The sequence below is a fragment of the Dipodomys ordii genome, unplaced genomic scaffold (assembly GCF_000151885.1).
Source record: "Dipodomys ordii isolate 6190 unplaced genomic scaffold, Dord_2.0 Scaffold123, whole genome shotgun sequence".
Classification (NCBI taxonomy): domain Eukaryota; kingdom Metazoa; phylum Chordata; class Mammalia; order Rodentia; family Heteromyidae; genus Dipodomys; species Dipodomys ordii.
The window spans coordinates 2,651,586-2,677,574 of record NW_012267339.1 but is presented as its reverse complement, the minus strand read 5'-3'; the positions used below and the strand labels follow the sequence as shown (position 1 = coordinate 2,677,574).

The 25,989-nt window shown below is 39.6% G+C and overlaps 1 protein-coding gene across 2 annotated transcripts; it reads left to right on the top strand.

The window, feature by feature from the left end:
* The first annotated feature begins 835 nt into the window (after positions 1-835).
* Positions 836-22,593, top strand: Ctso (cathepsin O). Of its 2 annotated transcripts, XM_013029856.1 has the most exons (9): positions 836-982; positions 6,131-6,236; positions 7,219-7,358; positions 8,797-8,964; positions 9,951-10,072; positions 16,924-17,087; positions 17,809-17,901; positions 20,323-20,405; positions 22,134-22,593. In XM_013029856.1, exons 1-8 carry the CDS (start codon positions 854-856, stop codon positions 20,355-20,357), a joined length of 957 nt encoding a protein of 318 aa, XP_012885310.1. In that variant the 5' UTR covers positions 836-853; the 3' UTR covers positions 20,358-20,405; positions 22,134-22,593. The 2 variants fall into 2 exon arrangements, with proteins under 2 accessions (XP_012885310.1, XP_012885309.1); XM_013029855.1 differs by lacking the exon at positions 22,134-22,593 and having other exon boundaries at positions 20,323-20,698.
* The last annotated feature ends 3,396 nt before the right edge of the window (positions 22,594-25,989 follow it).

Genomic DNA, 25,989 nt, shown 5'->3' with positions numbered 1-25,989 from the left:
AAAATAGCTCAGGGACAATCAAGCCTCAAGATTGGCATACACACACAAAAAATGCTACCTAACAACAACAACAAAAAAACAAATAGCTACAGCACTTAAAATGTGCACCCGGTAAAATCAGTTTTGTTCTTTTTGCTTATGTGGTGCTAAGGATGAGGAAGCGAACCCAGGGCCTCATGCATGCAAGGCAAGTGCTCTACCACTGAGCCACCTTCCCAGCCCTTAAAATCAGTTTTGATGTGGATGGATGTAATTAAACTTTACACAATCAGGAAGTGAGTGGGCTAATTCCATCCTTCTTGCAGATGGCGATTTGACCACAGTATTACAGATGAGGAAACTAGATTTTCACAACTGTCACACCTATAATAATTTGCTTCACATGTTTACAATTTCACACATTTACAAATAGATTTGCACACATTATTTGGGGTACTCAACATTACTTCACATCCAGAAAGAAAGGACACAATGAAGCCCAAGTTCAAATCAACGGACTGAACCAATCTTCTCATTTGAGATAAAAAGAATAACAGGGTGAATTCTGGAAGTGCAGACACAGAGCAGTTTGGGTTTTCAGGTTAATGCATAAAGCCTGTCTCCTAGGTTTCCACCTCCCCGCCCCCTCCTTGTTTTATTTTTCCCCCTCACTTCTTAGGGAGACCACTAAGTGCATCAAGTGCACATTTCCAACTAACCAAAAGCCTTTCTCAAGTCAAAAAGAGCAGAACCGCCAGCGTTCAGCTCTGGGGATCCACAGGGGTGGCCAGGGACGGAGCACTCCCGCCCCGGCACGGGGCGGAGCCCCGGTAGCGAAAGAGAAAGCGGGCGGAGGAGGACCCGCGGCGCCGGTATGGAGCGCGCGCCCTGGAGGCTCTGGCTTCTGAGCTGCTGCTGCCTCGCTCTTGAGGCCGCTGACCCGGGATCCACGGTCACCCCGACCTGGTCTAGGAGCCGCGGGAGAGACGCAGCCGCCTTCCGGGTACCTCGATCTTCCTGGAGTCTCTCCCTTCCTGTCCGGGACGGGTGGGGAGGGGACCCCGAGTGCGCGCTGTGCGCGGCCCTGGCGGCTCCAGGGCCAGCTCTTCCCAGATTCCTCCGTTCCCGCACCTTTGCCACCCCGAGATTTGTGCGGTGCACCCCAAGCAGCCACTGGCTGTGACCGGAGTGCTGCTGATGGGAAGAAGCGCCCCTCTGCGCGGTCCTTGGGAGACCCCCTCTCCCCCCTGCCCAGTCCCTTCCTGGGGGGGTGGGGGAGGGCAGGAGTTGGGAGGTGAGCTGGGGAAAACCTGTTGTTCGTTTTGCTGCCAGCAGGGGGCGGTAGATCATCCATCTTTATGCACAAAGCTTAGTTCAGGGAGATGGTCCTGATGCTAGTATGTTCTTCCCAGGAGCCCTTTCTGCGCACCCTCCTAAAGTTCTTTGTGACTTGGTGGACAATGATTTCCTAGTTCAGGGAGATGGTCCTGATGCTAATATGTTCTTCCCAGGAGCCCTCTCTGCGCACCCTCCTAAAGTTCTTTGTGACTTGGTGGACACTGATTTAGAACTAAAATAAGCTTATAATTGCCGTTTAGGGAAGTTGTTATAATGATACTTCGAATTTACTCCAGCCTGAAAACTCTGGAAGGGATCCATTAGCTGAGTTTAAGAGATTTCCCAGAACCAAGGGACTGCAAGAGTGATCCATTCATATTTTCTCACTCTGTTCCTAAGATCATCCCATGTAACACTTTTTTAATCTTAAAACGGTATCATGTTCATGACTTTATTACAAAGGAAAATTCACTTTCGCGATGAAAAATAATTCAGCTCAATAGTGTGGCTCTTTGGAAGTGTCTGCGATTGTCCCCTGGGATTTCTGTAACTGCAGTTCTCATTCTACCTTCCATGAAGAGCTGCATGGATTAGGAGGAAGTCCAGCCCTTCCTGATTCCGCCTACTCTCGGTTTTTGCTTAAACAGTGGTGTGATATTTTATCTCCAGGTTAGTACCGTGATCTCAGTCCTAGATTTCAAAACCATAAGTAAAGCTAGGTGCAGATGGCTCACGCCTGTAATCCTAGCTACTTGGGAGGCTGGGATCTGGGAATCATGGCCCTAGTACTGGCACCAAAAACCAAAACCCACCAAACCCCTCAAAAACCTGGAAACACTACTACAGTCACAGGAGAATGAATTTTCTGGTCTATGTTGTTCCCTGTTCTAAGCTTGGTTAAATGTTCTGAGGTGGCACCTCACCCCATTTATGTCACCTATGTTAGTAGTGTATTCATTAGCTAAGGAAACATATGATCATACTTCTCAGATAATTTTTTGAGAGTTGTAGGATCAAGAAGGAAAGTCATGAATGTATTTTAAATAGTATTTGGTTGTGTGTGTGTGTGTGTGTGTGTGTGTGTGTGTGTGTGTGTGTGTATGTATGTATTTACTACTATTGGTCCTGTGTAAGCTTCTAGCCAGGAGACACAAAGATTGCAAATAAAAGTTTTCTCAGGAGAATACAAGGATCCAGTTTGGAAAGTCAATTAGTAAAGGGCAACATTTAAAAGCTTAGTGTATGTTGGAGGCTGGGTTGAGAACTACTGAAGAAGTTTTCCAGGCAGTTACTGCTGGTAGGAGTTCCTTGTTGAGGGGAGTGTTTAGGCTTGCCAGAAATTACGAACATCTCTTAAGCTGTCCATCTGGGGTAGAGGGATTCAGAAAAAGATGGAGGGGCCTTGCTTTTTTTGGTAACCATAACAATTAGAAGAATGAGATGCTGGCATAGAATGAAGATCATAGTGTAGAGACAGCCTGAACACAAAACAAAATCCTACCTGAAAAATTACCCAAAGTATATGGATTGAAAGCATGACTCACATGGTAGAATACCTTCCTCACAAGTACAAGATGTTGAGCTCAAACCCCAGTGTCACCAAAAATAATAAATCAAAGATAATGTTAGATGCCATTATGCATGTGATTTTGCACATATTCTTAAGGTTTTACTTATCTTAAGAATACTGCTCAGATTATCTTTATTATATTCTTCATCCTTTAGGCATTATTGCTTATGCATATATAGACTATCATCGCATTGTTTTTAGTTTTGTGTTTTGGTTCTATGTTTTGTTTTGAGCCAGCATCTTGCTGGTTCAGACTGGCCTGAACTTGAGATCCTTCAGCTTCAGCCTCCCTCCTATGTTCTGAGACTACAGATGTGTGCTACCATGTCCAGCTCCTCATAATTATAACAAATGACCCCAAATGGTGGAGAAGACGCTTTGCATCAGTAACACAATGGGTAATTTGCTGCCTCCTCCACCCTATTATTAGCAGAGTGCTTAGCAGCAAGCATTGTTATTGATACTTCATTGGTAAGAATTTCCAATTGTTATGAAACCTTCTAGCTAAGCAGCAAATTAGAATACCATGGAGACTGCTTAGCAGTATCTCACAAATTAAGTTTGATATGAAATGGTTTTCAGGGCCTGTGTACTACACACACACACACACACACACACACACACACACACACACAAGCAACTCCAACCTGAAAGCCATCCTAAGAACTAAAATTTCAGGATGGCTCTCAGAATTACTCTCAGAAGGGCCGATTGTAGGATCAGAATCTTAGGACATAATGTTGATTAGAGAGATTTTAGTATGCACAGTATCTATTAATATCAATAGCACAAGTTTCCCCTTGTTTTGTAATCATAAGAAAATACCTTCAAGATCTTCAGGTTAAGTTGCCCAGCAGGCAGGAAGCTGGGAAATCCATTTCTTTCAAAGACTATTCTTCATTATTGCCAGCTGTCATTTCTTTATGTATGATACACCTGACATTTTAACTTCTAACTTCCTCACCTTTCAAAACTGAATTAATTAGAAGTGCCCTGCATGTTCCACAAATGTCTCCATCCTCCTCTTAGTATGCTCAGCATGCATAAGGCCCTGGGTACAATCCTCAGCACCAAATATCAAAACAAAAATTATTTTAAAGGTTCGTGCCTCTCAGTCAAGTGTTTCATTTGTCATTGGAGGTGGTTATTACACACTGCATATCATCAGGTCCTCTAGTGTGCCATGTTAGGAACATGTGTTAATTGATCTTTATGCCTACTATTCATCTCCCAGTACAAGTGGTTCATTGCAGCCTGTGCTGCTTGCCATCCACTTCAAGAATTGAGGGCAGCCAGGAGATGCACTTGAAGAAACAGAAAATTAAAGAACAAGAAGAATCCAGGTGCCAATGAGTCATGCTTGGAATCCTAGCTTCTAAGGGGATTGAGATCTGGAGGAACATGTTGAGACTAGCCTGGACATAAAAGTACACAATATGGTATCTCCAATTTAGCCAGTACAGAACTAGAGCTGGAGATGTGGCTATGTAAGGCCCCAAGTCCAAACCCCAATACAAGGGGGCAAGGGAGACAGAGAAAAGGAACATGGAAATGAATCGAGGTTATGGTGAATTTGAATTGTTGCAGAATACCGGAGAATAGCTCATTATTGGATTGCAGTCATGATAGAATTTTAATATGAAAGCTTTTAATAAGGAAGTAGTCTTTATTTCTAATACTAGGAGAGATATTGGCTCTGCTTTAACCCCAGTAAACATGAGAGTTATGATCTTTGAATGATAGGTTCTAGACTCCAGATGTTCTATGGTTAAACACAAAGGAAGATATAGTTTGTAAGAAATCCACCCAAATGGGGGCATTGTGTGTGTGTGTGTGTGTGTGTGTGTGTGTGTGTGTTTGTGTGAGAGTGAGAGGGGGGAGAGAGAGAATGGAAAAGAGAGACAGAGAGGCTGTAATGGAATTATGTTTTAGTATAGGGACATACTTCCAGCATGTTATTGTCTTGAAAGTCAAGAGGATGGAGTAGGAATTGGTGGGAGGGAGACAGCAATAACTTCAGAGTTTTATGTTCTTGGCAAATGCCTGCATTATGCCTACCTGGCATGGCCTGCAGAGAGCCACAAAAGGGCAGGGATATTTGCTCGAGTGATAAACAAGACTGGGTACATGAAATTTGTTCTAGTTGACCTCTGATGGACCAAGCAGAAGTGAGCAGTGTTTCCATGAAGATGGCAAATACTTGCATGGCTCACATCAATGAAAGAACAGCTGCAGATAGGGAGTGGTAGAGAGTAGGGTTCCTTCAGAAGCACATGTGCAAGACCCAAATCAAGCAGTGTTATTGGAATCATCACTGAAAATTAAGGACATTAGTATTTAAAATAGAAACATGGTATCTTCCTTTATTAAGTTACTGAAACTACTTCACTTAAAAATCAGATGACATTCCTATGACAATGCTATTAAGAAGTACATGGAATCTCACTGAGAACATGAGCATATATAAATTTGTTTCTCTCTAAATATATTTAGCTTTTATGGATGGAACTGTGCTAACTCAGAGTGGCAGTGTTTTAGGTTTTGTTTCTAATAAGATTACAAAAAAACGTGGTCTAGGAAGATCTATCTGCCTTAAGACTTTTAAAAGGGGCTGGGAAGGTGGCTCAGTAGAGCGCTTGCCTTGCATGCATGAGGCCCTGGGTTCGATTCCTCAGCACCACATAAGCTAAATGAAAAAGCCGGAAGTGGTGCTATAGCTCAAGTGGTAGAGCGCTAGCCTTGAGCTGAAGAGCTGAGGAACAGTGCCCAGGCCCAGAGTTCAGACCCCACAATCAGACCCCCCCCCCAAAAAAAGACTTTTAAAAGCGTATAGGGAAATTTTGCCCCCCTGTCTCCCAGCCAGCATTTCTATGAACCTACAATGCTTAGAGTTTTAGCACTGCTAAGGCTGGAGGGGTAGCTAAGTGGTACAGCTTTTGCTGGCTTAGGTCCTCAGTGCTACAAAAAGTGTTTCAGCCTCGTGAGTAGCTAGGCTTACATGCATACACCACCACAGTCCAGATATGGCTGATAATTCTAAAACCAAAGTGTTTATAAATCAGATATGGCTAATAATTCTAAAAACAAAATGTTTATAAATCAGATACAGATTTCTTATACAATATTTAGTTATAATATGAAGGAAATAAACCAAGCTTTTACTTTTGTACCTGAAAACATCTCCATATTATTCACCCAGAGATTGCTTTAGACATAAAATACCTTCTTGTTGTTGTTGTTTAGGAAAGTCTTCGTAGACATCGATTCTTGAATTCTTCTCCTTGGGAGAACACCACTGCCTTCTATGGAGTAAATCAGTTTTCTTATTTGTTCCCTGAAGAGTTTAAAGGTATGTTCTTATGGCACTCTGGAATGTTTGATTTCCTGCTTCTTGACATCTTTGCTGAGTTTTTGAATGATACTTTAATTTCAAATCTGGTAAATTAATAATAGTTCGTATTTATTACGTATTTATGCATTATTTTTCATGTTCAAGTACTAACCATAAGAAAAATAAATTCCCAACACTTTGAAAGTAACTGCTTAGGAACTAACATGTTACACACAAGGCTATGTAACTATAGAGAACAATTGTCTCTTGGCTTCTACAGTTTTGTGATACAATTTCTATTCAGGACACTTAGAGTTTTTTAGATTATGATGAAAGAAAGGATATTAAAGAACCAGGTGTGGCAGAGCATGCCCAGCCACAAAACAGGTAGAGATGAGAAGATCAAAGTTCAAGGCTTATACAACAAAGGAGATCCAAACCAAAGAACAAGCAAGGCATAGAGGCTTATATCTGTAATCCTTTCTACTGGAGGTAGAGGTAGGAAGACTGCAGTAAGAGGCTGGCCCAAACACAAAGCAAAAAGACCTAGCATGTGGCTCAAGAGGCAAAGAACTTGCCCAGGAAGAATGAGCAAAGAAAGAGAAGGTAAGGAAGAAAATAAAGAAGGAGGGAAGAAGGGAGAGAGAGAAGGAAGGAAGAAGGAAGGAAGGAAAGAAAGAAGGAAGGAAGGAAGGAAGGGAAGGAGGGAGGAAGAAAGGGAGGGAGGGAAGGAGGGAGGGAAGGATGGAAGGAATTACAGTTCTATTGTTGACCTGATTTTATCAAATGGGTCATTTTATGGGTCAGCTCCACCTTGTGGCAGGAATTCTGTGGTCTTCAGTGAATATGTTCCATGTTGCAGAACAGCACAGGGGAAGCTTCACCTGGCAGGTTTCCCAAATAGCTGCCTTTTCTGTTAGAATATGCTCCAGAAAGAGTTCCTAGGGGCCCTCCTTCTAATATACTCCCTGTTGTATCTTCCTTTCCTGTTTCCACTCAGCTATCTATTTAAGGAGCAAACCTGCCATGTTTCCCAGACAACCCACAGAAATGTACAAGCCCATCCCCAACGTTCCCTTGCCACTGAGATTTGATTGGAGAGACAAGCATGTTGTCACGCAAGTGAGAAGCCAGCAGATGGTGAGCTCACGTTTGATTTCTCTTAATCATCTAACATTGGAAAATACCTTAGAGGTCAAGTGCTATCAAACATGTAATGAGACTCATCATTTTCTTCTAGGTAAAAAGCACACATCAGTCATGAAAAATGATAATGAAGGGAGAATCTTTGAGGAATGAGATGCAGATGGCAAACCTAACTTTTATTCCTCACCATCAATCTTCTTTGTTGTATTCACTCACTAATTGCAGTTGCCCCTAGCACACTAACTCAGGGATATGTCCCAGCAGCTGTACCACAGGTACTGAGCTTCCTGTAGAATCACATGTGTTGAGCTGGAGAAGGGGAACACTTACTGTTACATAATTCAAAAAGTGAATGATTAAGCTGCATGCCTACATTTGCCATTGATGCAGACAGGTATCCTCTGTTCTCTACTGTACCCCATACAGTTGCTCCATCAATAAAGCCACCCCTATTCTCACCTTGTGATTCTTAAAAGTACATTCAGCCTGGACACAGGTGGCTCACACCTGTAATCCTCGGGAAGCTGAGGTCTGAGGATTGTGGTTCAAAGCCAGCCCAGACAGTAAAGTCTGTGAAACTCATCTCCAATTAAACACCAAAAATTTCAGAAGTGGGATTCAAGTGGTAGAGCGTTAGCCTTAAGCACAAAAGTCCATGGACAGTGCCCAGGTCCTCAGTTCAAGCTCCAAAATCAACATACACACACCACAAAGTACATCCATGGCTGGACAACCTAGATATTCAGGAGGCTGAGACTTTAAGGATTTTTGTCTGTTTTCAGATGTGCCTTTTTTAAGGATCTTGCTTCCTTTTGCCCTCTCTAATGCCACTCCCTCTGTCTCTTCTATTCTTTTTAGAATAAGTCTTTTTACCCTATTCTTCTCTTTTAAATAGGAACCTGATTATAGATCCGCAATCAGTAATGACTCAGCAGTATTTGGGGAGCACTATTCTTTCTTGGGACATATGCAGTGCATGTGTGATAGACACACTTAGTAGGTACACACTAGCATCATGGTCCATTGGTATACCAATCCATCTGTGGAAGTCAGTGTGCAATCTCCAGTAGAGAATCCACTTAGAGAAGTCATATGCTCAATGAACCAACTCCTCTCCAAGTGTCATCAGTTGTTCAAATGTTATTAGTTCTGGATCATTAACTTTACCCTGTGTTACTTAACTTAGGCTAGTGACTTTACTGATTGAATCTTAAAAATAATTAGATGCCCTTGTTTCAAAGAGAATTTTGGTTTCATTTTTTTACATTTCAGTTGGCAAAGTTAGACAATGGAGATGCATAGTTGGGTAGATTCCAGCTCTTAGAAACGTTGCTAGATTTCATCACTTGGCCTATTTAGAACCATTGGTCAGTTTGATGTAACACACTGTATAGTAGTCAGTATTACCCTCCTCAACTTTGTTCTCACACAGTGCGGAGGGTGCTGGGCCTTCAGCGTGGTGGGTGCCGTGGAGTCTGCACATGCCATACAAGGGGAGCCCTTGGAAGTCCTCAGCGTGCAGCAGGTCCTCGATTGCTCCTATAAGGATGATGGCTGTGGAGGAGGCTCTCCACTCAATGCTTTGAGATGGCTAAACAAGGTGACTGCTTCTCAGCCCTTAATTCCTGGTCTCTTAGCTTCTTTATGTGAGTTCACAGTTCAGTTATTCTCACAAACTCCACTGTTTTCAACTTTAGAAAGTTAAATGGCCAAATTGGGAGGGAATTAGTTAGAAGGTTTCAGAAGGAATGGCTTCCAAGCATAGAGCTTCACCATAGAATAGCCAATGGTGAAGATTCTTATCTGAGATCTATTTTCTGAACAGACATGGTATCAGTATGAGTGGCCTAAGATGGGCACTGTTGGTGCTATCCATAATTCTAGCTGAGAATGAGAGATCAAAGTTCAAGATAAGTCTGGGCAGAAAGCTCACCAGACAAAGCCCCTTCTCAACCCATAACTGTATGCAAGGGTGCACTCCTGCTATCTCAGACTACATAAGAGACTGAGATTAGGAGGATCTATGTATCAGGCCAGCCTAGGCAGAAAAGTTGACAAGATCTCATCTCTACAGAGGCAAGATAGACTCGATGGTGTGTTCCTGTACACCAGCTACCATGGAAGCCTAAAGTAGGCAGATCATGGAGCAGGCTTGCATCCTAGATTGCACTGATTATATTTTGTACATAACCAGTGAAAAATGGGGCTAGAAGTGTGGCTCACTGGCACTGTACCAGACAAGTGGAGGCCCTAAGTTCAAATGCCATGTATGAGTTAGCCATTGACTATATAGAGATCATTGTAGTAGCTGACACATAGGTAGAAATCCTGGGGAAGTCTGTGATGGTCACACCCTCAGGAGTAAGATGATCAATGGTCTTTTGCAGCGTAAGTCTAAGAAAGAAAGGCATAAGAAAAATTGTAGTCAAAGCAAGATACTAACTATAGTTGGCTAGGAAGTCTATTACAAGACTAAAGTCTTAATTTAACAACTCCTGCCCACATGACAGTGAGGGAAAAAAGTAAGTTCTATTGAAATTTTAAACCAACTGACACTGAAGACATTGGAGCACTGTTTTCTTGTAGACTCAGGTGAAGCTAGTGGAAGACTCTGAATACCCATTTAAAGCTCAAAATGGCCTGTGCCGTTACTTCTCTTCTTCCCAGTCTGGAGTGTCAGTCAAAGACTATACTTCACATGACTTCAGGTAAATACCATATTCTCTTGTGTTGGTCTATATACATTTCTAACTTATAATCTATTGAGATATTATACATGCTCTTCTTTCATTTCCTCTTTCTATCTCTCCCTCTCCCTCTTTCTCTTTTTCTCTCTATTTCTTTTTCCACTTCTAGGACTTATATTAAGCTCTCATTTGGTTTTCTTGCTCAGGACTGGTACACTACCATTTGAACAACTCCTCCAGTCTATATTTTTGCTAATTAATTGGAGATAGAATGTGTACCAGCTAACTTCAAACTGTGATTCTCAGATCTTAGCTTCCTGAGAAGCTGGGATTACAGAGATGGGCTACCAGTACCTGACTGATGTTTCTTAAAGGTGGCTTTTAAAAAATGGGTCTTTACACTAGAAATAAGAAATTAAAATTAGGAATTTAAATCAACATTAAAGCGTAATTTTATATTTATAAGCTCCCTTTTATCAAATTCAGATGCTATAGTACCATCAACTTATTTCAGCCTTATGTTGAGTCCATCCAAAATCATATAGACTTTCTGGCCAAGAAGAAGTTTGGAGCATTCTCTAAACAGGCATCAGCTGTAAGAAAACCACAAACCAAGACTTTGAGTGAAAATTAATTATGCATTGTGTAGGCAGGGTGGCATTTTGGGGATAGACGCAAATTGTCAGGGGGAAAGGACTGGGTTAAAAATCAAAAAGAGGCAAGGGTTTCTCCTATTCCTTCCTGTAATGTTTTCAGTGTGTCTGCTTTGACTTTGAGATCTTTGATCCATTTTATAGTTGATTCTGGTGCAGGGTGATATATAAGGATCTAACTTCAGTTTTCTACAGGCATTTATCCAATTTTACCAGCACCATTTACTGAAGAGGCTGTCTTTCTTCCATTCTATTTTTTTTAGCTCCCTTATCAAAGATTACATGGCTATAGGTCTGTGGGTTCATTTCTGGGTTTTCAGTTCTATTCCATTGGTCCTCAGGTCTGTTCTTGTGCCAGTACCAAGCTGTTTTGATTACTCTGGCTTTGTAGTAGAGTTTGAAATTTGGTGTTGATATTCCTCCAGCACTGTTCTTTCTGTTAAGGATCATTTTTGCTATTCAGGGTCTTTTATTGTTCCATATGAATTTTTGGATTACTTCTTCTATTTCATTGAAGAATGAAGTTGGAATATTGATAGGTATCACATTGAATTTGTAGATAGCCTTGGGAAGTATTGCCATTTTCATGATGTTGATCCTTCCAATCCAGGAGCATGGGAGGTTTTTCCACTTCCTAAATTCTGCTTTTATTTCCTTTTACAGGTTTTTAAAGTTTTCATCATAGAGGTCCTTCACTTCTTTAGTTAAGTTAATTCCTGGGTATTTTATTTTTTATGGGCTATTACAAAGGGAGTTGCTTTCCTGATTTCAGCCGTGCTCTTCTCGTTGTTGGCATACAGAAAAGCCATTGATTTTTGAGGGTTAATTTTTTATCCTGCTACTTTGCCAAAGTCTCCAATCAACTCAAGTAATTTGGGAGTGGAGTCCGTGGGATTCTTTAAATACAAGATCATGTCCTCTACAAAGATGGAGAGTTTTAGTTCATCTTTCCCTATTTGGATCCCCTTTATGTTTGCATCTTGTCTTAATGCTGTAGCTAGGCATTCTTATACTAAATTGAAGAGAAGTGTAGAGAGTGGACATCCTTGTCTTGTTCCTGAGTTTAGAGAAAATGGTTTTAGTTTTCTCCTCTAAATATAATGCTGGCTGTAGGTTTGTCATATACAGCCTTTATTGTATTGAGGAATGTTCCATGGATTCCTAGTGTTTCCAGAGCCTTCATCATAAAGTGTTGTTGGATCTTGCCAAATGCTTTTTCTGCATCTGTTGAGATAACCATGTGGTTCTTATCCTTGCTCTTGTTGATTTGATGAGTTATATTAATTGATTTGCATATATTGAACCAACTTTGCATCTCTGAAATGAATCTTATTTGATCATAGTGTATGATGTTTTTTATGAATTGTTGAAGTGGATTGCCCAAAGTTTTGTTGAGAAGTTTTGCATTGATGTTCATCAAAGAAATGGGTCTATAGTTCTTTTTCTTTGATGAGTCGCTGCCTGGTTTTGGGATGAGGGTTACAATGGCTTCTTAGAAAAGTGAGGTAATGAATTTTCTCTTTCAATTTCATTGAAGATTTGGAGGAATATTGGTGTGAACTCTGCTTTGAAGGCCTTGTAGAACTCCGCTGTAAATCCATTGTTCCTGTGCTTTTCTTTTATGGGAGGTCTCTTATTGCTGTTTCTATTTCAATGCTTGATATGGGTCTGTTAAGTTGGTTTAACCCCTCCTTGTTTAGTTTTGGCATGTCAGTATTTGCTAGAAAATCGTCCATTTCTTGAGATTCTCAAACTTATTAGCATAAAAGTTTGAGAAGTATTCCCTTATAATGTTCTGAATCTTGCTTGTTTCTGTGGTGATGTTTCCATTCTCATCTCTGAATTTGTTTTTTGAGTGTGTTCTCTTCTTTTTCTGATGAGATTTGCTAAGGGTCTGTCAATTTTGTTAATTTTTTTGAAGAACCATCTCTTTCTTTTGTTGATTCTTTCTATGATTTTATTGGATTCTAATTCATTTAATTCTGATTTAATTTTAATTATTTCTTTCCATCTACTGGATTGGGGTTTAATTTGCTGCTCTTTTTCAAGGAGGTTCAGATATCTCATTAAATTGTTGGTTTCAGATCTCTCCAATTTGTTGATGTAGGAACTCAGAGCTATGAAATTGCCTCTGAGTACGGCCTTTGCTGTGTCCCAGAGGAGCTGGTAATTTGTGTATTCATTTTTGTTGGATATCATGCTGAAATTTTATCATTAGAAACACAACAAATCAAAGAAAGGTTGGACAAATGGGATTGCATGAAGCTGCAGAGCTTCTGCATGGGAAAGGACATAGCTAGCAAGATCAATAGAAGGCCAAAGGACTGGGAGAAGATGTTCACTAGCCATACAACGGATAAGGGTCTCATAACTAAAATGTACTTGGAACTCAAAAAATTAAATCCCCCAACAACAAATCCTTAAAACAACTGCCTGATAAACAAGTGGGCTAAAGACTTAAAGAGAAACTTCTCTGAAGAAGAAATAAGAATGGCCAATATACATGAAGAAGTGCTCAGCCTCTCTAGCCATAAAAGAAATGCAAAGCAAAACAACATTGAGATTCCACCTTACCCCAGTTAGAATGGCTATAAACAAGAAATCTAATAACAACAGATGCTTCAGGGAATGTGGCCAGAAGGAAACCCTACTGCATTGCTGGTGAGAGTGTAAACTTGTTCAACCACTCTCCATAGAGCTCCCCTATGACCCAGCAGTCCTACTTCTGGGCATTTACTCAAATGATCACAAACAAGACCATATTAAAGCTACCAGCACAACTATATTTATTGCAGCATTATTTACCATAGCTAAGATATAGAACCAACCCAGATGCCCTTCAGTAGATGAATGGATCAAGAAAATGTGATACACACACACACACACACACACACACACACACACACACACACACACACACTGGAATTCTATGCCTCCATCAGAAAGAATGACATTGCCCCAGTTGTTAGGAAATGGAAAGACTTGGAAAAAATTATATTAAGTGAAGTAAGCCAGGCCCAAAGAAACATAGGTCTTATGGTTTCCCTTATTTGCAATAACTAGTATATGTCTGGGACAAGCAGAAAAGGTAAAAAAAAAAAAAACTATGTACATATGACCAGATAAGATGATAAGCAAAATGAACCCCAAGATAGGGACACAAGTGTTTTTTTTCTTTCTTACTGTTGTTCCTAACATATTTATAATTTTCCAATGTGATTTTTTTTCTTTGTATGTTCCTCCCCTACAGTATAACCCCTGTTTTGACTGTATTTGTTTCCAGTGTCCTGTATCTGGTATATACACTTCTCTACCTTAGGGAGGGGAAGGGAAAAAACAAAATGCTTAAATAGGGATACAGGTTGACCCATTATAACAATGAGATATACAAGACACTATGTTGAAAAAGAACTTTACAAATTAGGTTGGGAGAAGGGAATGGGGGGAGAGGGAAGCATAGTTTTGGAGGTGTAAGGGAAGGGAGAGTAGGGGAAAAACAAAGGAGGTAACAATGCTTGATAGGAAATGTACTCATTATCTTGCTCATGTAACTGTATAGTATTTTTACAATAAAAATGTTTTTAAAAAATTAAAATAATTTTTTAAAATGAAAAAATCAAAAGGAGGTACCTTTTCATAGGTTAATATGCCTTTAAATATGCTTTAAAAGTGTACACGAAACAAAAAGCTTAGGGATGGTACCCAAGAATCATTGTAACCTAGTGAACAAGTGCAAAATAGATGTCTGGGGGTGATAAAGTCCAAAGAAAACTCTACCCACTCATAGCTTCATCAAATAAATACGATGGAGAATTTACACCACTTTTTGAAGCAGAGAAAATGGATTTGAATAAGGAGACAGAATGCCAGTGACTTACCAAGCCTGAACATATGAGAACATCTTTACCCAGATGGTAGCAGTACAGAGCAGCATAAGGGAGCCATGAAGGAAATTAGATCCTTGGATGAAATAGAGTTCTTAAATGAGCATGTGTGCCTGGGATTGGCAGGTTGTCAAGCCAGGTTCCTTTTGCAGACAGGGTCTGGGAAACCTAGAAACCTCACATCAAAGAGTTGTGATTCCTGGCTGCCAGGCAATGAGGAGTTTACATAGTATGTGCAGCAGCCTCAGAAACCTTGTTAATGCTCCTTTGGGGATAAAGGTAATGTGTTTCCTAAAATGAGGACTTGAGAAAATGCACCTGCTCCTTAATGTGGGGTGTGCACAGAAGGAAACATACTTCCATAATATCATTAAAAGGAATTCAGGCCAGTGCTAATGGCTCATGCTTCTAATCATAGCTACTCAGGAGGCTGAGATCTAAAGATCACCATTTGAAGCCAGATCTGGCAGGAAAGTCCATGAGATTCTCATCTCCAGTAAATTACCAAAAAATCTAGAAGTGGAACTTTGACTCAAATGATACATTGCTAGCCTTGGACAAAAAACTTAGGGACAGTACCCAAAGCCCTGAGTTCCATCCCCAGGTCCAGCCCCAAACAACAACAACAACAAATACCTCTGGGACTGCAGCCATGTCCTGCATTCAAGCCCCCAAGACTACTTGAGTACATGCACACACACATGTGCACACACACACAGTTCTATCTTTTGCTCCTCTGAAATTCACTTTTTTTTACTCATTTAAATCTGACATTTTAGAGAGAGGCTCACTAAACTTTTTGCCTGGATTGACCTCAAATCTCAGTTCTTTCTTTTCTGCCTTGTTTTAATTGGATGGAAAAAAAAACTATGCTATAGTAAACATAGAGATTGTCATATGTGTCCCATTTAAATTACAACATGTTCAGATAATTTAAAGACAATAACATATACATCATATACCAAAATCTGTGCTGCACAAAATTTCTCTTCAACGATTTAAATATGAAGAAAGAATTTTTATTAAGAGGTTAGAATAGAATTCATCCCAGACATGCTGTATAACTTACAGCTTATGAAACTCAATAGTATTAGGCTGTGTTGATTCAGCAAGGTAGAAACAATGACTATAATGTATAAATGCAATTTGAATCTGGGTTTGGGGAAATTTAAAGCTTGGTTTCTTTCATTATACCTTTGAAAAATTTTATTATAATTTTGTTTGTATTGGAATTATCTGAAAGAATTTTCACTTCTAGAGCAAATATTAGAAATGCCTGCTTGTGATGTCCAAAACACAAATTTTAGCTGAATAGTTCACATGAATAAATTCTAGAAATTGCTGCCTAGCTTGTGTGTCATAAAGTGCATGGTTTATGAACTCAGGGTTTTCCTCATGTGTAGTCAGACTCTCCTTACTATAAACTGGTCCCAAGCTGGACACCAAGAAGATTATTTACTCTGTCTGCTAAGCCACCACACTCACTGCAGTAATAAACCGCCCCATGCTACTAATGGCCTGAACTATCACTACCTTGGTTCTGCATCTTCCACCCACGAAGCTGTCCTTTGAACTATGTACATGATGGTTTTATCACATACTTTTGTGATCCATGGAGGCCAAATGGTGAGCATGTTCTCCATCACAATTGTGAAAGTCGTAACTGTTTGCTATTCTGGCCATGTAGCACCCAGTTTCCCAGGCAACTTAATAGTTCTTCAGTTTTTATTGCTTTATTTATTTTGACATATTGTCTAGTATATCATTTCCAGTGTGCAGCTTCTGTATTAGAAATTCATTAACCTAAGTTGCTTAGGCTCTCAGTTCTCACATAGTGTGATGACAAAGAATTTCTGAATATCGAATCTTTACACTGTTGTTATCCAAGCAATTGCTATGTTATTTTAACCTGAATACTTTGCCAGCCAACTATTATAAACTCTTTTTTTCCATCTTTCTTTAAGCCAGACTGGGGCAGATAACTCTCCCCTGGCCAGGGAGATCTTTACATGCAGAAGTACATATCATTTCTTAGGATTCTTCTCAACAGAGATGTAGCACCTCATTGCCTTTCTTCTTTCTGCTGTCAAAAACATATGTTAAATGGTGGGAGATCTATCAGCAGGTGTAGGCCGAGAAGATAGTGAGTATGGAGGCTGAGTTCTGTTATCTTGGGGCCTCAGACAGTACTAAAATGCCCTTATTCAAGTCATCTCTTACCCTCTGTTGTTTAGGTCATTTGTAATTTTAACCAAACGTATCCCTAACAATATGCAGATTTGCAAGACTGTTTTGATTATTACCTTGCCCATGTTATGCTTTTCTGTCTTGGTAGTGAGCAGGAAGATGAGATGGCAAGAGCACTTTTGACCTTTGGTCCTTTGGTTGTGGTGGTAGATGCGGTGAGTTGGCAAGATTACCTAGGAGGCATAATACAGCACCACTGCTCTAGTGGAGAAGCAAACCATGCTGTCCTCGTAACTGGGTTTGATAAAACAGGTGAGTGATTACAACACACTATCCAGGTTGAACTCTGCCAAAAAGGCCAACCTGTACAGCAATGCAGTTTGGTGTGTAATGCCTGAGAACTGACTTGTAGGTGATCTCTCAGATGTAAATATTCTATGCATTACCACTTATGAATTTTTATGTCTTTTTTTTTTGTTTATGGAGAGCTGAAGGTTTGTCCTAGTGTAATACACATACAAAGCTAGTGGTCTGTCGCTGATCTGTCTTCCCAGCCTGATTCCGATATATTATTAACTTAAATAATACAAAAAAGAAAAAACAACTAACCAACCTTTTAGAGGTTGGAGTCGTGGTTTAGGTGGTAGGGCACCTGCCAGTGAACAAAAGCCTCAAGTTTGAGTCCCAGTCTTGGACTAAGGAAAAAAAATAATGCAGTTGTTATTTGGAATATTTGGAATCAATGTTGGGAAAAGATAAGCATTTCCTGATTTGCCACACATCTCTAATACTCCTTCCCCCACCTAATTTACTAGAATTAGACATGTATTCTAATGAGTATATACTAAATACAGCTGTTAATTATGACGCTTGTTTACTTACATTTATATAACATAATTTATGTAATATAAATGTAAATGTATTACACTTAATATCTTTTTCAGAGCTAGTAGATTTATTTGGACTTTGCCAACTTTATATGAAATTCATGCATTCCTACCAAGTAGAAGTTATTAACACTTTCTGTTTTTAGGAAGAATTCCATACTGGATAGTTCGGAACTCCTGGGGGCGTTCCTGGGGAGTAGATGGCTATGCACATGTGAAAATGGGCAGTAATATTTGTGGTAAGTCATAGATTTGTGTTGCAAACTTGTGGCTAAGTATCAATTAATATTCTTTGGGAATATTAAAATTGTAAACATTTCTAATTTAGAAAATGCTGTCAACAAACTCAGAGTACTATGCACTAATAAGTTCATCTTCACCCTGTTGAAAATTTTTAAAAGAGGCACTGTTGAACATATTCACATTGTTTCTTTTGTGCTGGTCCTAGAGCTTGAACTCAGAATGGTATAGGCACTGTCTCTGAGTGTTTTTACTCAAGGGCAAGACTACTGCTTGAGTCACAGCTCCACTTCTGGGTTTTGGTAGTTTATTGAAGGTAAGAGTCTCATTGGACTTTCCTGCCGTCGCTGACTTCATACTATAATCCTCAAATCTCAGCTTCATGAAAAGATTACGATTATAGGCATGAGCCACCAGTGCTCAGCCACGTTCACATTGTGAAGTAGAAAACTTAAATATGTCATTCACTTGTTTTTCAAAACATTACCCCAAACAATTCATTACTGAAGTTAACTACTTCAGAGATCAGATGAACACTCAAGTTGCTGAGCCACTCCAGAAATACCTTTCTGTTCCAAATTCACTTTTACACTGTGATTTTTTTCCTGATTTGTGCATTGTAATTCCTGCTTAATGATTATATGTCTTCAGAGAAGCACTCAATGTTGGGCACCTAGCATATGCAAAGCTCTGGGTTTCATTCCTAGCACTGCAAAAGAAGAAAACCAAAGTGAAAGAAAAAAAATATGGTTCCATTTTCTTTCTTTGAAAATAGAAAAATCTAAGTATCAGGCTTGATTCTGACTTAATTTCATCCTTATCAAATATACGATTCTAGCAAAATGCCCACTGATATTTAGAGGATTAGCCATGTACTATATACAAACTTAAAAATTATCAACCACAAACTGAATAAAAATGCTGAAGCACTCTAAGATCTATGCTGAACCTGTATCCAAAAATATATTCTAAGTCTTGAATTTCAGGCCAGTATGGAAAATCAGCATACTCTCTAAAATCAAGCTATCTAAATTTCAGATAGAAAGCAACTTTGAATTTTTCATTGCAGTGAGTTCTATCATATAAAGGATACAAGTGTTTAAAATTGGTAGAACTTTCCAGATGGTGAGACTAAAATAAAATTAGGGGAAAAGTTATCTGTCAGTGTTTTGATTCAATCTAATGATTATTCTCTGATCACTCCATAAAATAGAACCCAGGAATGTTAGTAAATAACCTCAGCTCTTCCTCCAATGAAGGTTCTTATACGTTATTTACTGGGGATAGTTCATGTCACTAAAGTCTGCCTGTCAAAGCTGAGGGCAAGCCAGGCTTGTACTTGTCCTAATTGCCTGGTACTTCCTGTGTATGAAACTGGAAGGTAAATTGCTGTTGCCCTTCACTGGCCTAATTGTCCTAATGGGAAGTGAATGGTTGGATTTGTGCTGAGGGGGAGCTGTTTTCAAAGCTCTAGCAGGGTAATGGCGAGATTACAGTTCAAACATTGATTTATAATGATGGCAACAATGCTGATGCTTTGCCCCCAGCCCTACAGCTGCCTAGGATGACTTGAGATAAAGTCTCCCACTAGCTTTCCCAGTGCAACTATCCAACGATCTGGCTGCATCATCAGTGATCATCAGTGGCCTAAATTCTTCCCACCAGTGTATCCTGAAAATTATATTACTCTATGAGCAGTAGCATCATGTAGATACTGTTCCACATCCTCTAGAGAATTCAAAGCTGGGGATCACTACAAGAAAATCCAGACTTACTTACTGCTACTTACTGCTTTGGGCATGGTGTTGAGCTTCAGGCTAAGAAAGAACAGGACACTTGAAATTTTATTCAAGTTCAAATCATAGAGTTTACAACCTGAAATTTTGTTTACAGTTAACCTGACAAGCTATTTTATTTCCACTAAGAAATACATAGCAATGAAATAAATTGGTCTCAGATGCATTCATATTTTAGGTTCACTAATATTTGGTTGTAAAATTTTAGTGTCTTGATATAAAATATTAAGCATATCATTATTTTTGTGTGTGGACTGCTGTTAGGGCTTTAACTCACGGTCTTGAGCTCTCCTTTGATTTTTTTTTTATTCAAGGCTGGTACTCTACCACTTGACCTACATCTTCACTTCCGTATTTTTGCTAGTTAATTGAAAGTAACTTTCTCACTCAGATTGGCTTTGAACTGATATCAGCCTGTTGAATAGCTAAGATTACAGACATGAGCCACCATTGCTCAGGTTTTGAGTTTTTTTTCCCCTCTGGTAGCACTAACCATTACCTTATTTTTTAGTAGACAACAGCTGATTCCAAACCTAAATAAAAAGTAAACTTTACTTTTCTGCTTGAAGACAGCTGAAGAGCAAATATGAAGTACTAATATTTGTTTGTTTGTTTTTGTCTTAGGTATCGCGGATTCTGTGTCTGCTGTATCTGTGTGATCCACTGGAGATATCAAGAGACAACTGAGAAAGAAAAGTTTACACAAGGCAGGAAGGGTCATTCACTGCTTCATTCTAAACATTGCTCCACTACAAGCTTCAGCAACAACCTACACAAGCTTCTTAGATCTAGTAGCATTTACCTATGTGGCATGTGTCCCCTTTACGTAGACTTTCAGAGGAACTCCAGCCCCTCAGCTTACAGGGAAACCTGTGAAACATGCCCTACTCTGGGACAAAATTTAGATTGGGACCAGTTTTAAGGACCTCCAACTTGAAGAAGCTATTTTTTTAAGTGTTCATTGAAAGCCTTTTTAAAATACTTTTTAAAATTGTAAATGAAGAAGCTATTTTTATGTTTTTGTCATATTCTGTTCTCATTTCTTTCTTTCTTTTTTTAAAATTTTTTTGGGTCTGGTTGTGGGGCCTGAACTCTGGGCCTAGGTGCTGTCCCTCAGCTCTTCAGCTGAAGGCTAGGGCTCTACCACTTGAGCCACAGCGCCACTTCTGGCTTTTTTTATTTTTGCTTATGTGGTGCTGAGGAATCAAACCCAGGGCCTCATGCATGCAAGGCAAGCGCTCTACCACTGAGCCACCTTCCCAGCCCCTCTCATTTCTTTTTTCTTTGATTTTTTTCTTTCTTTTTAATTTGATCAGCTAGAATCAGAGGTGATAAGACTTTTTTTTCTTTTTTTTGGGGGGGGTCCAGTCGTGGAGCCTGAACTCTGGGCCTAGGTGCTGTCCCTCAGCTCTTCAGCTCAAGGCTAGCACTCTACCACTTGAGCCACAGCACCACTTCCGGCTTTTTATTTTTCTGCTTATGTGGTGCTGAGGAATCGAACCCAGGGCCTCATGCATGCAAGGCAAGCGCTCTACCACTGAGCTACCTTCCCAGCACCCCAAGACTTTCTTTTCATGTAAGATATAATCACTAGACTAAAATTAGAATGGCCCAACCTAATGGAATAGATGCCTCTCAGCAGCAGCCTTCTGAGATGGAAGAACATACATATTTGACATACTAGCTGCTTTACTTGGTCATATGGAGCTTGCCTTTGAATAGTAAAGAAAACAAAAGGACAAAGGGATGAATTTCTTCTGAAAATCAAAGACCAAATCTGTTCCATACCTATCATCCAAGCTCTTCGGGATGTATCATTGGGAAGTTTCAGTGCTAGGCCAGTCTGGGTAAAAGAGAAACACTAGCTGAAAAGTAAAGCCAGAAGGACTAGGGGCTTGGCTCAAGTGTCTGCTGAGTAAGTGCAAGGTCCTGAGTACAAATCCAACTACCTCCAAAATAAAGATCAGTATGACAGCTGTGAGATAAGAAACTTCCATCTGTATTGCCTGAGGGAAAATCACTGTTGAGAAAATTTCATTTCAGTATGACTCTCAGATTTTACTCTTTGCTCTGTAGCAAAGAAGAAAATATTTTTTCTGGATGTTTTTTCTCTCTCCCTCTCTTATGCTTCACTGTTTGATACCCTAATTGCCCTAGGAGTATGGCTTTGTGCCTAAAGACGTCTCTAACATTCTTGACACTGTCTTAGCGTTCTGCCACTCTCTGTACTCTTTTATCTCTAGGTGTCTATAATATTTGAATCTCACTGTCTTCCCAGAATTCTACATACTACTCCTTTAACACCATACCTTAAGCTAGTGTGTCAGCTCAGATGTGATTGTCCTAGGTTCTTTTTTTTTTTTAATTTCCCTTTGGCTTTCTCTTGGTTCCTTGTTCTTCACACCTTATGCTCATTCTTATTTTGCTAATTCTAGGAATGACTACACATGCTGTGCCATTGGTATACATCTTATTGCATCCTGGACAGGGATCCTAACGCTGTGAGCTCACAATGAACAGTATGGACCCATCCTGTGAGGAGCCCACAGCCCACTTCTTGAGTGGCAATGTAAGAAGCTCAGAAGAAAGGAGCTGGCCTTCTGACTAAACACAAAGGCAACTGTATCAAAAGAGTTACTGTGGTAAACATTTTCTCAGATTCATCACTGCTTCTAAAAAGTAGAAAACTGTGACTAAAATAAAACTTTAAAATAGCAGCATCAACCCCTAAAGAAAGAATCTAGGACAATGTTGCTCTTATTTTTTGTGGTTTCTACATTTCCTTTATTGGAATAACATTTGATAATACTTTTTTCAACAACAAGAAGCAATCCTAAAAGAAGATACAAAGATGTTTAGGGGGGCTTGGAATGTGCCTTAGTGGTAGAGTGCTTGCCTAGCATCAGAACCACATAAATAGAAAAAGTCAGAACTAGTGCTATGGCACAAGTGATAGAGTGCTAGCCTTGAGCAAAAGAAGCTCAGGGACAGTGCTCAGCCCCTGAGTTCAAGCCCTAAAAATAGCCAAAAAATGTTTAGGAAAGCCAAATATTGATATTTTACTAATAAATATTGTAATCATTTAAACAGGCTAGAAAAGTCCTGGTTCTAGTTTGTGTTACTGGTGTTCCATATGATATAAACACTGTTCAAATTATTTTCAAATGCCGAAGGATTTTTAAAATTTCACCATGAGTAATATTTCTAAGGGTTCTAGATTTTGTAAACATTTATAATAAACAAGATATTTATGGCTTTGAACTACCTGGGTAGCTTAAATTGTGCCTTACATTTGTGGAAAATAGTGGTGGTCCATTTTCAAGACATGGCATTCAGCTCCATGTAAAAGGTTTCTTAGACAATGACTTTACAGCTTGCTGGTGTGAGAGCCAGAAAGTCTACACACTTGGAATTTCCCAACCTAACAGAGTAGGCAAATAAAACATTAGAAAGGGGGTGCCACTAGAAGAAGAAAGAGTTGACCACAAGAACATGAAGTAAAATGTATACATGCCAGAAAGTGCATACCCAGGAAAGCCCTTCCCCCACAAGAGAACAAAGCATTGGTGGAAATAAGACCCTCTTCTATAATTCAACTAACCACAAAGATGCATATTTTATTTTATTTTATTTATTTTTTAAAAGACGCATATTTTAAATTACTCAATAGAAAAATAACAAAATTCCAGGGAACATTGTACATCCCATAATGCTTAACCAATTAGGAGTGTAGAAGGGATTTGCCCATTAGGGAATAAATTGCTTATTCCAACTGTTCTGAATGTGCCTGCTCATTAGACACCCAATTGTGCAAGACTGTCGTACTATCTGTTTGTGCAGACTGCTTGTCCCCAAGTACATATATCTAAGTATTGTTTTCCTAGACACTTGATCTTACGCTCTCCCAAATTCTACTCATCATCCTCTCAATCACTCCTCAATGTTCCTTCATTCCCTAGGGTGGGTGTCTGTTTTTGTCAACAAAATCAATATTCTTTGATCACCTAATAAAGGTAAAAGAAATCTTAGATACCCTAATCAGGCTACACAAGCCTTGAGAATCTATCCATTGGCCTGTCCATTTTTACTGAGGCGTGCCTGTAGAATGCCCACCGCATTACCTAAACTAAAAGGTGGACAGATAGTCTCCCAAGAGAATGAGTTTATTTATTCTGAAGGCACATTGTGAGGTGAATATGCGGATGTATATCCAAGGCCACAGAAGGAGAGAAAGGTATTTAAAGGTAAATGAAAAGTGATGTTAAGTTGCATAGGTCCTGAGCTATAGGGATCAGTACTAAAATGACAACCAGCACAAGGCTTAGCAAGCTGTTAGTGAGCAAATATTACCTAAGGGTGGTTTTTTTTTTTGTTGTTGTTGGTTTTTGCCAGTCCTGGGACTTTAACTCTGGGTCTGAGCTCTGTCCCTGAGCTTCTTTTGCGCAGGGCTAGTGCCTTACTACTTGAACCACAGCACCACTTCTGGCTAAAGGACTTTCCTGCACAGGGTGGCTTCAAACAACGATCCTCAGATCTCAGCCTCCTAATTAGCTAGGATTACAGGCAGTAGCCAACAGCACCCAGCCAAAGGTTGTTTTTTTTTTTTTTGTATGAAGTTAGGGTTAGCATTTGTGTAACACTGTGGTTTAACTGTGTCTTTGTCACAGTTCTGCCCATCCCACATATCTATGTAAAATCCTCATAATTTTAGGTTTTGGTTTTTTTTTTTTTTTACTTGGGCTAGACACTACTAACTAAACTCCATGTCCCTTTACCCAGGATTCTCAAAGTAGATCAGGGTTCAGTTGATCCTAAGTTACTGTAGTCTATATTCTCCCAACATTTATCTTTTTAAATGTACTGGTATAAATTTGTCCCCTGTAAGCCATTTAATGGCTCCCAAATGGCCTTCAAGATAGCAGGCAACTTCTGTTGGTAAAGCTGCATGAGGAAGGCGCTCTACCTTTGCATCCTTGGATTGTTTGATGCTCAAGTTAACAGACTACTTTTCCCAGAGCAGTGACAGTCTCACCGCTAACTCTCGAGCCCTAATGAAAATCAGCAGAATGTTGCTGTGAGTAATTCTCAACTGTCTCAGGGTGAATGCTGACTCAGCCTTACAGTGATTTTTGTGATATGTGATTAGCAGAACCAGAATTTGCTATGATAGCAAAATCAAGGATTTGTATTGTTTGACTCAGTGTTTTCAGCTTAACACTTCTACACACATGGGCATGTACACACACACACACACATACACACAAGTGAAGCAGATGAAACAATTGTATTCATCCCTCCATGAGTGTGGGGCATTTGTTCAAGATGCCCGTACTGAAATCTGAATATGTTCAATCTTTTGCGTAAAATGGAATATATTTACATATGGTTGTGTTTGCATGTTATTATACTATTATTTGGGGGGCTCTGACTTAGTCTGTCTAAAGAACTACACTATTTGCACTCTTTATAGAGTCTATTACACTTCAGTTAATTCATTTGTGACTGCTTGCTTACCATCCAGTGTATTTACTTATAGATTCAAATGACAGTATGTTGAAACCATAACTATTGATGATGTGTCCATTTTACATGCAGTTAAGAGACCCACAAGGTGATAGGATACTTTAAAAACTTTGAAATTGAGACCAAAGAATAGGCCATTTCTTCAAGAACTTATTGTCTGCTAGAGAAAAATCAGTCTAGTCAAAGGTGATATGCATTCTAGATTCTACCAGTAACATTATATACAGCCTCCAAATTGAAAATACAAGTGATGTTAAATCCTGGCCAAGTTAGAAACAAAAGACTAAAACTCAGGTCTGATCTCAACTCCTTCCCCAATACTTTTTTATCTGGAATAAATAGGATTGCTAGTTAGTCTACTTATCTCTGCATTCTTTTGGAGAGAACTCTGTTCTTGTGGGCACTATTACTCATTCCTACCTCAATGTCCCTTGCATTATAGCTGACTCTACCTCCCAGAGGACAAGTATTGGGATTGGATAAATGAGTCCTTCTGAAAGTGCAAATCTGATAAAACTTAGATACATAGAGAAAGAAAATGGCTAGCTATTCTCTGACACCACAAAGAGGACAATTGCTAGAGGATTTTCAAAGCATGACACATATATGGGATGCCAAGAACTAAACCCAGTTCCCCAGGTAGGCCTAGTCTTCGGGCTCTTCTCCTAATGCTCTCTTGCATTCTGGTAGCTAATGGAGAAGTGAGCCAGGAAATATCCTTTAACAACTTCAGAAGATTTCTGCCAGTGGTAATCAAGTGCCCTAACA